The sequence below is a fragment of the Myxocyprinus asiaticus genome, chromosome 1 (genome assembly GCF_019703515.2).
Source record: "Myxocyprinus asiaticus isolate MX2 ecotype Aquarium Trade chromosome 1, UBuf_Myxa_2, whole genome shotgun sequence".
Lineage (NCBI taxonomy): Eukaryota > Metazoa > Chordata > Actinopteri > Cypriniformes > Catostomidae > Myxocyprinus > Myxocyprinus asiaticus.
Window position 1 is genome coordinate 23,517,672 of NC_059344.1, and position 16,316 is coordinate 23,533,987.

Here is a 16,316-nt window from a genome sequence, read left to right on the forward strand (position 1 = left end):
GTCATTACCAAGCCCAAACGGAATCTGTGCCCATACAACCCTACAGAAAGCAGCCATCTTGGATCACATACATGAGAAAAATCAGTTAATTGTTATTTCTTCCCCCAATTATGATATATTTCAGAATATTTGGAGAATACATTTGGAAAGGTATTGTTACTCGCATTACTCCTAATCAGTGACCACATTTTAATGCACTTATGAAAGTGGCACAGAAGCGCCGTTCTAACAGGTTTTTGAAGAGTGCGCATGTGCGTGGAACAGACCGCATAACAAACGTCATAGGATGGAGCCCAACAAGTCAACAAAACATTTCTGGGAGTACAGTGTGAAAAGCACATACACTGTAAACTATACCCATTTATAAACACCACTGTAAAATATAGACGGTCCTTCACATTCGCCTATATGCACTGGTACACTGAGGGAATCCCGGAGTTTTAAGTAAAGGGAAACTCCACTATTGAAGCGCTGCAGGTTGTGATAGAAAGGTAAGGAAACAAACCAGGCCCGGTTCCAGATCAAAATCACTCAGGGAGCTTCTGAAAATAGTGGGGGTGTTCTGTATAAAGTGGAGAAGTTTTGTAATTAAACATTTTTTAATAGATTAAATCATGTATAAATGATTTAATCTATTGTGTAAATCAATGTAAATAATTTTTTCATTTTATTTTTTAAATTTTTTTTATGTATAAAACATTTAGTGCTTCATTTTTTTTCCACATGATCTGTCGCTGAAAATGACAGCAAAATGCTGCGCCTGCAGATTAGGACATACTGATTTGCAAAATCATACATGTTTATAAATTGATGCAGCATTTTGTGTGTTCACAAAATGCAGGGCTTTTTGTGTTTGCAGGGATTCAAGGAAATCTGCCTGCCAATTTACTGTATTAGGCTTACATATTCAACTGAGCAGGGGTGTGCAATTATTTTGGTACAGGGCCACATCAGCCGTTAAGTAGAACATGGAAGAGAGAAGATAAAAAGTTCTACATATTTGTATCTTTTAAGCCCAGAAGTTGAAGTGCACTCATGCACTCAATGAATGATGCACAATTTTCTGAAGTGTATACAGACTGATGGGACCATTCTGCGATTGCTTGAAGTTTTGCTGCTACTTTTCTATCACGTGTTAGTAAAACTGAATAAAGGCTGAATAAATTTTTTATTTTACCATACTTCAATGCAGTGGTAATTTAGTATTCAATTAAATACTCTACATCAGTCTGGTTTAATAGTAAAATAAAATATTCTTAAAGCTTATTTTAATGTTTGCCGCAAAGTGGATAAAGTTGTTTTATTCTCAAAACATTATCAACCCGTTTACACGCTCATGGGTCATGATGTTGCATCCCATTCAGCACACGACTGAATAAAATAGGCTGCATGACACTGATAAATGATTACTGCCAGAGTAACATTCACATACAGGTGTGAGGGACTTCAGCATTTCACAAATAACAAACATATTCCTCTCTCACTTGGTTTTACTCGCATGTCCCCTCCGTGTGCAAATGATGCGAAGATCCATTGGGATTTTATTAAAGTTCATCACTGAAAAGGTTTGCTCGTAGACTTGATGAATGGACACGTAGTGGCTGCATCATACTTTTCTTTTAGCATAATATTGCATAATTGAGCGCCAAGCTTCTTTTTTTTTTCCGAAGAGGAGAGAGAAAGAGTGCGCACTCACATGCATTGTTGCCACATTACATAAAATAAGGCGAAATATTTCCAATTTGTGCAAGTAGAAATCTCTGATTGGGGTGTTGAATCTATTATCTAGCAACCCTGAGCATATTAAAAGCTTGTGGATGCGCGTTACATCCCAAAGCCAGATAAATGAATGATTTAATTAAAAAAAACGTTCATGATAAAATCGACCCACGGGCAGTAGTTTGCCCTGGTCTGCAACTGGGGGTGCTCTAAGGTTCATTTGAGGGTGCTTAGCTCCCTCAAGCACCCTCATAGGACCGGGCCTGAAACAAACACAACAACTCTGGAATATCTGGAAATAAAGCGAAGCAACAGAGAATAAAATAGTGAAGTCTTCCTTGGATGCCATGTTTGCTATTTACACAAGCGGCATGGGGTAATAACGTTGCTCTGGAGAAAGCTGCTTACTGACCGAGCCGCATGTACAGGTGCATCTCAATAAATTAGAATGTCGTGGAAAAGTTCATTTATTTCAGTAATTCAACTCAAATTGTGAAACTCAAATCAAATCAAATCAAATCAAATCACTTTATTGTCACACAGCCATATACACAAGTGCAATGGTGTGTGAAATTCTTGGGTGCAGTTCCGATCAACATAGCAGTCGTGACAGTGATGAGACATATACCAATTTACAATAACATCAAATTAACACAACACAATTTAAACATCTGTTATACATAATTACACTCAACTTAAAACATCAAATTAACACAACACAATTTAAACATCTGTTATACATAATTACACAACTTAAAACATCAAATTAACACAACACAATTTAAACATCTGTTATACACAATTACACTCAACAATATACAAATAATAACATACACTGTACAGTATACAATATGCTGTTTTTGTTTTTTTTTGTTTGTTTGTTTTTTACTATATAGATACTATATAGATACACATTATTCAATAAAAATTAAAATATATATGAAAAAAGTATATATATAGAATGTACAGTATTGTACTGTATTGACATTCAGGCTGTCGGTTGATAGTCAGTTGTTAAGAGAGACATAATATAATGACAGTAATATAATTTATGACAGTCCGGTGTGAGATAAAAGAGTAATAAAGTGCAGGGCTGATGTATTTTGATCGTGGGAGATCAAGAGTTCAGAAGTCTGATTGCTTGGGGGAAGAAGCTATCATGGAGTCGGCTGGTGCGGGTCCTGATGCTGCGATACCGCCTGCCTGATGGTAGCAGTGAGAGCAGCCCATAGCTCGGGTGGCTGGAGTCTCTGATGATCCTCCGAGCTTTTTTCACACACCGCCTTGTATATATTTCCTGGAGGGAGGGAAGCTCACCTCCGATGATGTGTTTGGCAGTTCGCACCACCCTTTGCAGTGCTTTGCGGTTGTGGGCAGTGCTATTGCCGTACCAGGCGGAGATACAGCCAGTCAGGATGCTCTCCACAGTGCAGGTGTAGAACCGTGTGAGGATGTGGTGGTTCATTCCAAACTTCCTCAGCCGTCTCAGGAAGAAAAGGCGCTGATGAGCCTTCTTCACAACGACTTCAGTGTGGACGGACCATGTGAGTTCCTCAGTGATGTGGACACCCAGGAACTTGAAGCTGCTGACTCTCTCCACTGGTGCTCCATTGATGGTGATTGGACTGTGTTCTCTGTCTTTTCTCCTGAAGTCCACCACAAGCTCCTTTGTCTTACTGACGTTGAGGGAGAGGTTGTGCTCCTGACACCAGTGTGTCAGAGTGTGCACCTCCTCTCTGTAGGCTGTTTCATCATTGTCAGTGATCAGACCTACCACCGTCGTGTCATCAGCAAACTTAATGATGGCATTGGAGTTATGTGTTGCCACATAGTCATGTGTGTACAGGGAATACAGTAGTGGGCTGAGAACACAGCCCTGTGGGGCTCCAGTGTTGAGGGTCAGTGATGAGGAGATGTTGCTGCCTATTCTAACCACCTGGCGTCTGCTTGACAGGAAGTCCAGGATCCAGCTGCACAGCGAGCTGTTTAAGCCCAGAGCCCGGAGTTTCTCATCTAGCTTGGAGGGCACTATGGTGTTGAATGCTGAGCTGTAGTCTACAAACAGCATTCTCACATAAGTGTTCTTTTTTTCCAGGTGGGAGAGAGCAGTGTGTATTGTAGATGCAATGGCATCATCAGTGGAGCGATTGTTGCGGTAAGCAAACTGCAGCGGGTCAAGATTGAGTGGTAATACAGAGCAGATGTAATCTCTGATTAGTCTCTCAAAACATTTGCTGATGATGGGGGTCAGAGCAACAGGACGCCAGTCATTTAAACAAGTTATTTTCGATTGTTTTGGAACAGGCACAATGGCGGATGTTTTAAAGCATGTGGGGACTACAGACAAAGAGAGGGAAAGGTTGAAAATGTCCGTAAAAACACCAGCCAGCTGGTTCGCGCACGCTCTGATGACGCGGCCCGGAATGCCGTCTGGACCCGCGGCTTTGCGGATATTCACCTGTCGGAAGGATCGGGTTACATCCGCTACAGAGACGGAGAGTGAACTAACCTCTGTAGCTTCGGCCGCGAGAGCTCTCTCCGCGAGGGCGGTGTTATTTCCCTCGAAACGAGCATAAAAAGTATTTAGCTCATCCGGTAGAGAGGCAGCGGAGTTCATGGCGGAGTTTTTATTCCCTTTAAAGTCCGTGATGATGTTAATTCCCTGCCACATGCTTCTAGAGTTGGTGGTGTTAAACTGTCCCTCAATCTTACTCCTGTACTGGCGTTTTGCTGTTTTGATAGTTTTTCGGAGGGCATAACTGGCTTGTTTATGCTCCTCCGCGTTCCCGGAATTAAAAGCGGAGGTCCGCACATTAAGTGCCGCGCGAACATCGCTGTTGATCCACGGCTTCTGATTCGGATAGATTCGCACAGTTCTGGTCGGAATCACTTCCTCTACACACGTTCTGATGAAACACATTACGCTATCAGCGTAAAGCTCGATGTCGTCATCAGAGGCGGACCGGAACATCTCCCAGTCCGTGCGATCAAAACAGTCTTGTAGCGTAGAGTCTGATTGGTCCGACCAGCACTGGATCGTTCTGAGGGTGGGTGCTTCCTGTTTCAGTTTCTGCCTGTAAGCGGGCAGAAGCAGAATGGAAGAGTGGTCCGATTTGCCAAATGGTGGGCGGGGGAGGGATTTGTAGCCATCCCGGAACGGAGAGTAGCAATGGTCCAAAACCCGGTCCCCTCGTGTGTTGAAACTAATGTGCTGGTGATATTTTGGTGCGACTGATTTTAAACTGGCTTTATTAAAGTCCCCGGTCACAATGAACGCGGCCTCAGGGTGCGCGGTTTCCTGCTCACTTATACTCCCATACAGTTCCTTGAGTGCCCGGTCTGTGTCGGCTTGTGGGGGAATGTACACAGCTGTGATAATGACCGCTGTGAATTCCCTCGGTAGCCAGAATGGTCGACACAGAAGCATAAGAAATTCCAGATCAGGAGAACAGAAAGACTTGATGGAATGTACGTTCCTCTGATCACACCAGGATTTGTTGATCATAAAACATACACCACCTCCTCTAGTTTTACCTGAGAGGTCTTTCGCTCTGTCCGCTCGGAGCATGGAGAACCCCGTGGGTTCAATGGCTGAGTCTGGAATCTCCGCAGACATCCAAGTTTCTGTTAGGCAGATAATGCAGCAGTCCCTCGTCTCTCGTTGGAAAGAGATCCGCGCTTTCAGCTCACAGAGCTTGTTATCCAGAGACTGAACATTTGCCAGTAGAATAGTGGGTAGCGGGGGTCGATTTGCGCGGCGTCTTACTCTGATGAGAACGCCGGCTCTGTTTCCCCTTTTCCACCTGCGTTTCCGCGGCCGTGCTGCCCAGACAAAGGGCTCCGCTTGCGTGTTTGTAAACAGCGGGTCGGCATTGAGGAATGTGAAGTCCGGTTTACGGTGTGAGATCGCTGAGCCAATGTCCAAAAGTGTTTGTCTGTCGTAGACAATAAGGCAGACAACATCCAAGACAAAAAACATAAGAATTGTAAACAAAACAAACAAACCATTGCTATGTTTTGTCGGAGCTCGCAACACAGCAGCCATACTCGGCGCCATCTTGAGTCAACTCGTGTATTAAATAAATTCAATGCACACAGGCTGAAGTAGTTTAAGTCTTTGGTTCTTTTAATTGTGATGATTTTGGCTCACATTTAACAAAAACCCACCAATTCACTATCTCAAAAAATTAGAATATGGTGACATGCCAATCAGCTAATCAACTCAAAACACCTGCAAAGGTTTCTGAGCCTTCAAAATGGTCTCTCAGTTTGGTTCACTAGGCTACACAATCATGGGGAAGACTGCTGATCTGACAGTTGTCCAGAAGACAATCATTGACACCCTTCACAAAGAGGGTAAGCCTCAAACATTCATTGCCAAAGAAGCTGGCTGTTCACAGAGTGCTGTATCCAAGCATGTTAACAGAAAGTTGAGTGGAAGGAAAAAGTGTGGAAGAAAAAGATGCACAACCAACCGAGAGAACCGCAGTCTTATGAGGATTGTCAAGCAAAATCGATTCAAGAATTTGGGTGAACTTCACAAGGAATGGACTGAGGCTGGGGTCAAGGCATCAAGAGCCACCACACACAGACGTGTCAAGGAATTTGGCTACAGTTGTCGTATTCCTCTTGTTAAGCCACTCCTGAACCACAGACAACAACAGAGGCGTCTTACCTGGGCTAAGGAGAAGAAGAACTGGACTGTTGCCCAGTGGTCCAAAGTCCTCTTTTCAGATGAGAGCAAGTTTTGTATTTCATTTGGAAACCAAGGTCCTAGAGTCTGGAAGAAGGGTGGAGAAGCTCATAGCCCAAGTTGCTTGAAGTCCAGTGTTAAGTTTCCACAGTCTGTGATGATTTGGGGTGCAATGTCATCTGCTGGTGTTGGTCCATTGTGTTTTTTGAAAATCAAAGTCACTGCACCCGTTTACCAAGAAATTTTGGAGCACTTCATGCTTCCTTCTGCTGACCAGCTTTTTAAAGATGCTGATTTCATTTTCCAGCTGGATTTGGCACCTGCCCACACTGCCAAAAGCACCAAAAGTTGGTTAAATGACCATGGTGTTGATGTGCTTGACTGGCTAGCAAACTCACCAGACCTGAACCCCATAGAGAATCTATGGGGTATTGTCAAGAGGAAAATGAGAAAGAGACCAAAAAATACAGATGAGCTGAAGGCCACTGTCAAAGAAACCTGGGCTTCCCTACCACCTCAGCAGTGCCACAAACTGATCACCTCCATGCCACGCCGAATTGAGGCAGTAATTAAAGCAAAAGGAGCCCCTACCAAGTATTGAGTACATGTATAGTAAATGAGCATACTTTCCAGAAGGCCAACAATTCACTAAAAATGTTTTTTTTTATTGGTCTTATGATGTATTCTAATTTTTTGAGATAGTGAATTGGTGGGTTTTTGTTAAATGTCAGCCAAAATCATCACAATTAAAAGAACCAAAGACTTAAACTACTTCAGTCTGTGTGCATTGAATTTATTTAATAATATGAGTTTCACAATTTGAGTTGAATTGCTGAAATAAATGAACTTTTCCACGACATTCTAATTTATTGAGATGCACCTGTATATGAGAGTAAAGTGTTCACAGCTTATACAGTGCATGTAAAAAAGAACACTGCTTTCTTGCAATACACCGCTTTCTGCTGTCCATGTAAACGTAGTCATTATTTGTCCATGATGTTTTATATGCCTTTAAGTTGTTAATTCTGTGACCCTGCTTGATTTAAAGATGAGATTTTTCTGCCTGTATATGTACATAACAGATTTATTTATATTAAACTTACTGGTTCAGTAAATGCTCCTGTGATGAGCTGCAAATCTATTAGGCCTACACCTACTTACTATCTGTGTCACGTCTACAGTACGTGTTTTTGTTTATGATTTGATGTCTTGTGGTTCTTGTAGTCATGTTTTTCCTAGTCTGGTCATGTGTCTTATATGTGGTTTCCTGTTTCCCTCATGTTTCAAGTGGCATGTTCTTATTGGTTCTTGTATCATTAGTCTTGTTATCATGTTCATCAGTTCTGTTTTGTTATTGGTTCATGTTTATTAGTCTTGCTATCTTGTTTATTAGTTCTGTCCTTTTATTGGTTGTCTTGTTATCTTGTTTCCCCAGTGAGTATATTTAAGCCCTCATGTTTGCCATTGTCCTTTGTCGAGTATTGTTCATTGTAAGGTTGAAGTCACTTCAAGTCTTAGTCTAGACTTAGTCTAGTCTTTGTTTCTTATATCTGCACTTTGGGTTTATTAATAAAACTGCGCTTGGGTTCTCTTAAAATCATCATCTCCTGCCTGCCTTCAGTCTGCCTCCAACGCTACAGTCTGTTAGTTTACATTAAGTCAGACATGATTTTATTCTTAATTTATAATGGCTCAATATAATTAATGTAGTATTATTCTGATAATTTTCTGTTCATATTTGCAGTCACATACAGTTCAAATCAAAGTTCCCTGTAAGTTTGCCTAAATGCAAAGAATGTTCAGTAAAGATTTTGAGTCTTCTAACTGCGTTTGATTTTTTTCAACAACACATTTCTCATCTCAAATTACATTTTTGAGCCAGTGAATGTAAACCCTGGTGGATTTGTTTCTATTTTCATGTGTAGTGCAAATTCCTCCATTTACATTTGTGTCTTCAGCGTATTTTGGAAAATAATTATGAATCATTAGAAAATAAAGTAATTGAATTTTATGACTAAATATTAAGCCCAATATTTGGACACAAAAACAGGCCTACCTACTCTATTGATAAAAGTGTCATTATAATGTAACAGAGGGCAAATTTTAAAGTTAAAAATAAATAAATGCAATGGTTGTTAATGGTAAATGTCCCTTTGTTGTGCTTCAATTCTTGCACACCCATTTCCCCTTGGCACACCCAGAGTTTTGTTCCTTGTGTGCTTGTTTCTTAAATACTCTGGCTATATGATTTGATTATGATTTAAGCTTGTTAAATGTTTAAATCAGTTCCATTCATTTTCCCCCAAAATGCAGAAAATGATAAAAAGGTCTGCAGATTTCGTCTGGGCCTGCTTAATACTGAAGATGCATTGTCTGTTCCAAAATAGTGACTTTAAGTGAATAAGCAAAAATCTTCTACCAAACCTTACCTCATCCATGATATGTGAGGGTGGTATAAAATCCCCCTGGAAAAGAGGAAGAAAAAAGAGATCTTAGTCCTTTAAAATAAAATAAAGTGTTCCTTTGTGGGTATTTGTTTGTGTGTGTGTGTGTGCGCGTGTGCACGTGTCCACTCTAATTCAATTTTCTGTGATTATCGCAATCTAACTGATGCCAGCTGGGCAGGTCTGGATGGGGTGGGGCCTCTGGCACTCTTAAACTCCACTGGCATCTCCAATCAGTCTCCTGGCTGTCTGCATTGGCCAGAAAGGGCCATTTGCCTGAACTGAGAACTCCTGAGCATAGCCAGTCTCCAAACAGACAGCAGGGCCAGTGAAACCGGCTCAGATACAGTGATGTTTATGTAATTTACAGCAGCTCTGTGAAATTATTCAGTCCTGCCTGACCGAGAGAAGAGTGAGTAGCTGCGTTTTGAAGGACAGGAAGCATGAATAAGTGAGTGAGTGTGCGTGTGTGTGTGGAAAACAGCTTAGTAAACATATTAATCATCTTAATAAAAATCTAAAAATGCAAAAGGTTTCTGTGAGAGTTATGTTAAGAGGCAGGGGAAATGAAATAAAATGTGCTTAATGTAAAAACAATAAAAGTCAAAGGAAACTCTCTTTTCACAGAAAGGGCACTGATAAAAAGCAGAAATATTACTAACTTCTTGACCGGGTATGTGGTGAACTGCAGGCTGTGAAAACAACAAAGCATTATTAGTTAATACCTGTCTTTTCAAACGTGAAAATCTCATTTAATGAGTGAACGCACTCATTTAAAATCATGGGTGCCCCTGAGACCAATACACATGAAATAAAGAGGACATCTCAACACACATCTCTGTGTACACAATTATGTGTAAGAACACAGACGTCCTTTAAAAATGAAGAGTGGTTTTCAATTTAAAATCATATGTTGTCAGGCACTATACATATATACTATGCGTGGGTTAAGGAACCACAAAGCTTCCTCTGTGGTGCTGGAGAAGCTGTGATATGTGCCATGTAAACACTTGTGGGTTAATCTCATAACAAAAGCATTTCTTTCAACAGAGATGCCACAGACAATAGCTGAGATATATGTCTCTGGAGGACCCAAAGGATCCCACTAAATAATTGAGGTTATCATAACTATGTAGAACAGTGACCTGAGAGCACTGACTGTAAATCATCAACTTATATTATGATATCATAATCACAAATGATAGTGATCATGAAGATTGCAATAATTATGATTACTCGTACCTTATCTCTGAGGATCAGTTCAAAAGCAGCAAGCAGTTCTCCAGCAGCCTTCCCGCCTTTTTGGATGGGATACCAGGCAAGGCGAGGAGAAGACATTGATGGTTGGCACACACAGCGCCCCATAAACTCATCAGCTCCCTACAGTGCAGAAGTCAAACAATACCTGTGTGTTCAGCTCAGACAGTTTTTCTGTTTCACAGAGAGCATTTCGCAGTCTTAGCTTAACACCGTCTCCTAAAAAGATATAATGCAATAAAGCGACACACTCGCTTTGTCTTCCATGTTAATCAGAGTTTTTGTCATAACCTTTCATGATAAGCAACAGGAAACTCTGTCGATAGCTTCATCTCTATTTTTGCGGTGTCACACCAGTCCAAAATCCTGCTCCTCATAATTTTTACAGTTAACATCAAATATGTTCTGATTGGCTGTGCTGCTTAGTGCAACATTATCGCATTCAGTGTGGACAGACAAATTGCATGTCGCTGAAATCTTATTGCATCACATGGTTAGGACAAAAAGGCAATTTACGTGAACATGACAACATTTTTGCAATTCAAAATTTTACGTGCTGTATAACATATTTGGCTGCAGGTTTCCAGTGAAATGTCCATCTGGTGGCACCAAAAGCTAGTAAAATGGTGTATTCGGACGAGGTTTTAAGGTGAATTTAGATGGATGTTTTTAAAACATACCTCCCTAACGTAAATCTTTTGCCTGAACCTAACCAATAGTGTTTTAATATATAAATGAGACATTAAAAATACATCCTTACCTTATGTGGCAAATCAGGTTCTCAATGTGGAAAGGAGGAAGTGGGGACTGGGTGAACAATCCACGAAAGACACTTTAATGTGGCACTTTTCAGTGTACATTAAACACTATAACACAGTGGCTTTTCAGCAGCTCTAACACATACTGCTTTTTAGCATAACACTGACATGCAGACAGACAACTTCTTGCATCTCTCTCTCTTTGCCGCTGTCTCCTTAAATACTCCCACCACCCCTCACTCAAATGCGAGACCTGTGTGGCACAGGAAGGAGCGTTGCCATCAGGATGGTCTCTGGGTCCAACCCCCACGTGCCTGGGGTGGGAACAGGACAAGTGAGAGGAGAGGGGAGAATAGATAGAGAGAGGAGAAAGCAGAGAGAGGAGAGAGAGCAGAGAGAGATGGGCTCACCGGCCCCGGACACGCCGCCGACTTTCCCTCAGCTCATTGTACTGCTTCAGTCCGTGACGCGGGGTGATGGCACTGGTCCCCTCAGCTGTCCCTTTCCGGTTGCCGGTTGACGCAGTGCTCCAGCACCACCGGATCGGGCACTCCCTCTGCGTTGCGATCCTCAGTCAGCAGTGAGGAATCCTTGACGGCACATCCTTCCTCCTTCCCGGGTTTTGGCACCACTGTGGCAGACAGGTCTCCTGCTCATCGTAAAGGAGGAAGCAGGAACCGGGTTTACAACCAAAAAACTTTTAATTCAACACAAAATGACATTTGTATTTGGCAGACACTTTTATCCAAAGCAACTTACAGTGCCCTTATTACAGGGACAATCCCCCTGGAGCAACCTGGAGTTAAGTGCCTTGCTCAAGGACACAATGGTGGTGGCTGTGGGGATTGAACCAACAACCTTCTGCTTACCATTTCAGTACTTTAGTCAACTATGCCACCACCACTCAATAAAATAAAACTGCTTTTCAGCATAATAAAACCATAACGCACACACAGCTCCGTGTGCTCTCTCATTCTGATGACTTTTCAGTCCAACAGGTGGAATGCACATGTTTAGTGGCTGTGTGCATCTCCCTCTCTCTCCCGAACTGGCATCTCCAGCTCCTCTTTATCCCTCTCCCGGCTGACTGTGGTAACTCAGTGCCAGGCGTCATCCTAATGACCCCGCCCCACCCTCCTCCTCGTCACCCCTTATCAATGCCTAAACCTAACAATTAATATTTTAAAATGCAGAAGCAAAATGAAAAATCATATTTTCTAAACCAACCACATCATTTCGTGCCACTTCTATGGCTCTGTAATGCCACGTGTCAGCTTGAGTTCATGACCAGACTTGAACCGCAGTCTTCCAACTCTAAGTCCAACACTCTATAAAGTGAGCTATGTTGGAATATGTGTATATATGTAGGTGGGTCTGTAATACAAGCATTAAAAAGTCTATTTTTTCAAAAGATGCAGATCAGTAAAAGTGTGTTGGTATCATAAAATAGCAGGGTCTGAGTAATAGAGAGAAAAATAAGTATTTATAAAGTAATTTTCAGACATTAAAGTCATGATTTGAGTGAAAGTGAATAAAACACACAGTTGTTGTAGCACCTCTAGTGTTCATTTCACCTGGAAACTGCAGGGAATTGTACCTGGAGACACATTGTAACAGGTAAAGTTAGGCAAGGAGGAGGCAGGAACCAACTGAACAGTAAAAACAAACTTTAATGATATAAATGAACTTAAAACAACATAAAACATAAGGACACAGAAACACATGCAACGTAGTCACGTGCATCTCTCCCTCTCGAACCGGCGCCTCCGGCCAGCCATTATCTTGCTCTCCCGCTGATCAGCTGATTCAGTGCCGGCCGTGCACAATCACGGCCCGGCCACGCCCTCCTCCTCATCACACACATATAACAAGTTTTGTAAAAATGTATCTAGAGTAACGTTTACACTATGTGACCAGGTTGAATATGGCATGATGGTCAGAGGATCTTCTCCTGTCTAAGTGGGAGGTTCTTGACCAGAATTAGCAGCAAAGTAGACTGGACTTCATGCCTACAGTAAAAAATGTCTGGCAACAGAAAACTAATTTGACTCATTTTTAAACACACCTGCTTATAAAATGATGCACACCAATACAGTGAAAACTCACATAGGTGTCCTGATCGTACAGTTCCACCACAATGTTCGGAGGGTTCCTCTCAGTCACATGAATGTCTCCAAATATTTCCACTTCATAGAAGATGAGGGTCTGGTCCCAGGTAGGGTTGAGAGTGTTCCGAATAGTCACTGTCTTCTGGCTCTGATGCAGGAAGGATACAATGGCATAAGGATCTGTTCAAAGAGTCAAAGATCAAAGGTCAATGAATTGCATTGCAATGTCAAAATGACTAATGAAGCATGGCTTGAGTTGCCAGTTCACACAGAAATGTAATAGCATGTGAAATGTGCTATTGTACACTGTCAAAAATGAGATCTAAACTGTCAAATGGAATAAGAAAGGCTTCGTCAGGTCAGGTAGAGGTCACTGCCATGTAGATGGATATATGATGTGGAAAGAAATGCACCAAGAGTTGGGAAAGATGTGCAGCCATCAAGTGACTGAAGTCTGTTTGCCATCAAGACTGAAGCAATGATTTGGTATTTTCTCCTCAGAACAAGGCTTCCAATGCATCAGTAAACACAATAAACACAAGGATTTCTGTTTTTATTTGGTTTTGTAATGAGGGGGACTTTGCCAAGTATATAACATTAATTATGGAAGTGAAAAGAACCAGAAATACCCAGCCCGAGTTGGTTCAGGGAGGGTGAGACAGTTTTGAACTTTGGTAGGTCTACGTAATGTCTGTAGGATGGAGCGGTTGTGAAAGAAAGAAAGAAGGAAATCAGCAAGTACATGTTTACAGTATGTGAGAGTGTATATGTCTCTGTGAAGGTGTATGTGCATGAGGTTGTTTTAACCTTCAATTCATTCAAACATTTTAACGTATTTGATCTTAGGGTGAAAAAGAAAGTGACATCAACAACTTAGGAATGGCAGAAATTGTAGGGACAGCCTAAGTTTATTGTTATTATTTTAGTTGACGTAAAGCGGCCTCAGTGGGATGGTTTCACTTGGGAGAGAGATTTTCCCAGCTCTTATTAAAATACCCCGCTTGCACACGCACACACACACTCACACAAACTCCTTCCCATAAACACAGTGGCTCAAATAAACAAAGGCATAAACAAGCTATTGGGAGCGTGCACCATTACCCAATGAGCAAATGGGAAATAAACACAGACAGTGTCTAATCTGGCTGCTTACAGCAAACACTAAATAGACTGTCTTCCCCAAGGGTATTGTGGGACTGGACACCACCATGTCGATGGCTGCCCACGTGTATGACTCAAACATTATCTATGGCCCTTGGGAACAATGATGCGCTCAGAGAAAATAGGGAAAGACAACCAAGGAATTCTGATGTGGATTATTTCCCACATACTGAATCAACAATCTGTACAATGTTTAACTGTGCAGAGAGCATCTTTTATTCAAAATGAATGGATGGATGGATGGATGGACGGACAGACGGGAAATCGACTGTGAGCCAGGGTCCAGCACCTAACAATAGTGTCTGGCCTAACTGATGCTTTTGTGTCTGAATGGGAGCAAATCCATGCAGCTGTATTACAACATCAAGTGGAAAGCCTTTCCAGAAGGATACCCAACACTCCCCATTTTACCAGGTTTCTCCCATTTTTCCACCCCTCCTCCTGCTTTACACCCAATTTACAATTTCTCCTGATAAACTCACGATTTTCCGCATCCACACTTTAATCATGAGAATATATTAGACTTCCAGGTAGGGTTGCCACCCATCCTGTAAAATACAGGGCCATCCCGTATTTAAATATGAAATGATGCGTCCCGTATCGAATCAATACGGATTGCGATTTGTTCCATAAGCTGGTTAGATGGCATCACGGCAAAATTGTTCCAGATCATTAATTTAACATTGATACAAGTTGGAAATTTTTCATATTGTAGGTAAGGGGTTGTCTGAAAAGTCCATACATTGTGCTGAAACTTGCTAATGTGGAGGATGTGGAAAGGGATTGTGTGAAAAGTCCACACATTGTGCTAAATCTGTGGATGTTTTTATTTTGAAAAACAGGTTCGATATAACTTCAATAATATGTACAAAATTACACAGATCCAACAATGTAGGAATACAATCATAAAAAAGTACATGTGAAGGGAAAAAAATAAATAATTAAAATAAAGTAAATTATTTAAAAAAATATATACATGTAAACAAACACAGATGTATACATAAATAAGATAAAGAAGATAAATAATCGAAGAAATAAAAATAATTATATTTTTTATAAGTCATGGATCTGGAAATTTCTCAGCATATAAGTATTTTTTTTTTTATTAATATCTCAAAAAGCATTTATTGGTAAAACTGTGAAGGGACTGCCACTCCATATACGTACTTACTCCCTATGGGGGCACCAGAAACTCCACCAGCTGCTGTTCATCACACATACGAAGCACATAAACACCCCCCCCCCCACCCCACCCCACATACACACACACACACATTGTGCTGAAACACACATATATGAAACACATAACCCCCCCCCCCCCCAACCCACCCACCCAGAACAGAACATTTTGCTGACATCTGAGTGTAACTGGCAGCCAGTCTCCCAGACTTTAGCAGAGTGGGGTCTATAGACATGTCCCATCTGGCCCAAACCTCTGACTTCCTCTAATCTTCCTCCAGTAGCAAAAGCACTGATGCAGCTCCATATTTTCCCCTCCTTTATAAATATTGTGGTCCATTGATCATTTCAGTTTACTAAACTCCACCTCATGTGCACCAAGGACAAGTGATTTCTGCCTTCACTTGATTTATTCATTTTCCTCATAACTCAGAATGCTGTAAAAGAGCTAGGCTGGGTTTTGTGCATCAGGAAACTAACCCAAAACTATTTGTAGATTTGTAATCACAGCGCCAGGCTGGTCTGATTTATTCCAGGCCTGTATTTTTAAAAGGATTCTTGATGTTTTTTCATCTGTGTTTGAGGGTTCAAACAGCCGGGCTAGCTACATTTCCAGGATTTCGCAAAAAAAAAAAAAAAAAACTATATACTTTAGATCTTTCTCCACCTTAATGTCTCTCTCTCTCTCTCTCTCTCTCTCTCTCTCTGTCTCTCTCTCTGTCTGTCTCACTCACTGTTTTTCTTTTCATCATCATCAGCTATGGTCCCGTTTTTAGCCTCTATGGTTTTTCCATGCATGGGAGATTTATACCGGACATCCTTAATGGGTGATAACCAGCGGGTGTATTTTGCCTGTATTTTAATGATGTGGAGCACTCTGGGTTAAAAATTTCACTAACACAACTTAGCGCTCTCGCCTATGGCAACAGATTTGCTATGGTTTAAAGGTGGTGAAATACTGCTTATGTGTTGCAAAGAATGTTCTCTTATATTTGAG

General features: G+C 41.4%; 1 protein-coding gene across 3 annotated transcripts in view; it reads right to left on the reverse strand.

Annotated features, from left to right (window-relative positions):
* LOC127454638 (dysferlin-like) overlaps window positions 1-16,316 on the reverse strand; it is a 139,517-nt gene that overhangs the window by 70,695 nt on the left and 52,506 nt on the right. For all 3 annotated transcript variants that reach the window (XM_051722074.1, XM_051722152.1, XM_051722023.1), the window contains exons 32-35: window positions 12,978-13,159; window positions 10,099-10,236; window positions 9,519-9,548; window positions 8,842-8,877 (exon numbers count right to left, since the gene is read on the reverse strand). In XM_051722074.1, coding sequence (XP_051578034.1) covers window positions 8,842-8,877; window positions 9,519-9,548; window positions 10,099-10,236; window positions 12,978-13,159 — 386 coding nt within the window. The remainder of the gene's footprint in view (window positions 1-8,841; window positions 8,878-9,518; window positions 9,549-10,098; window positions 10,237-12,977; window positions 13,160-16,316) is intronic.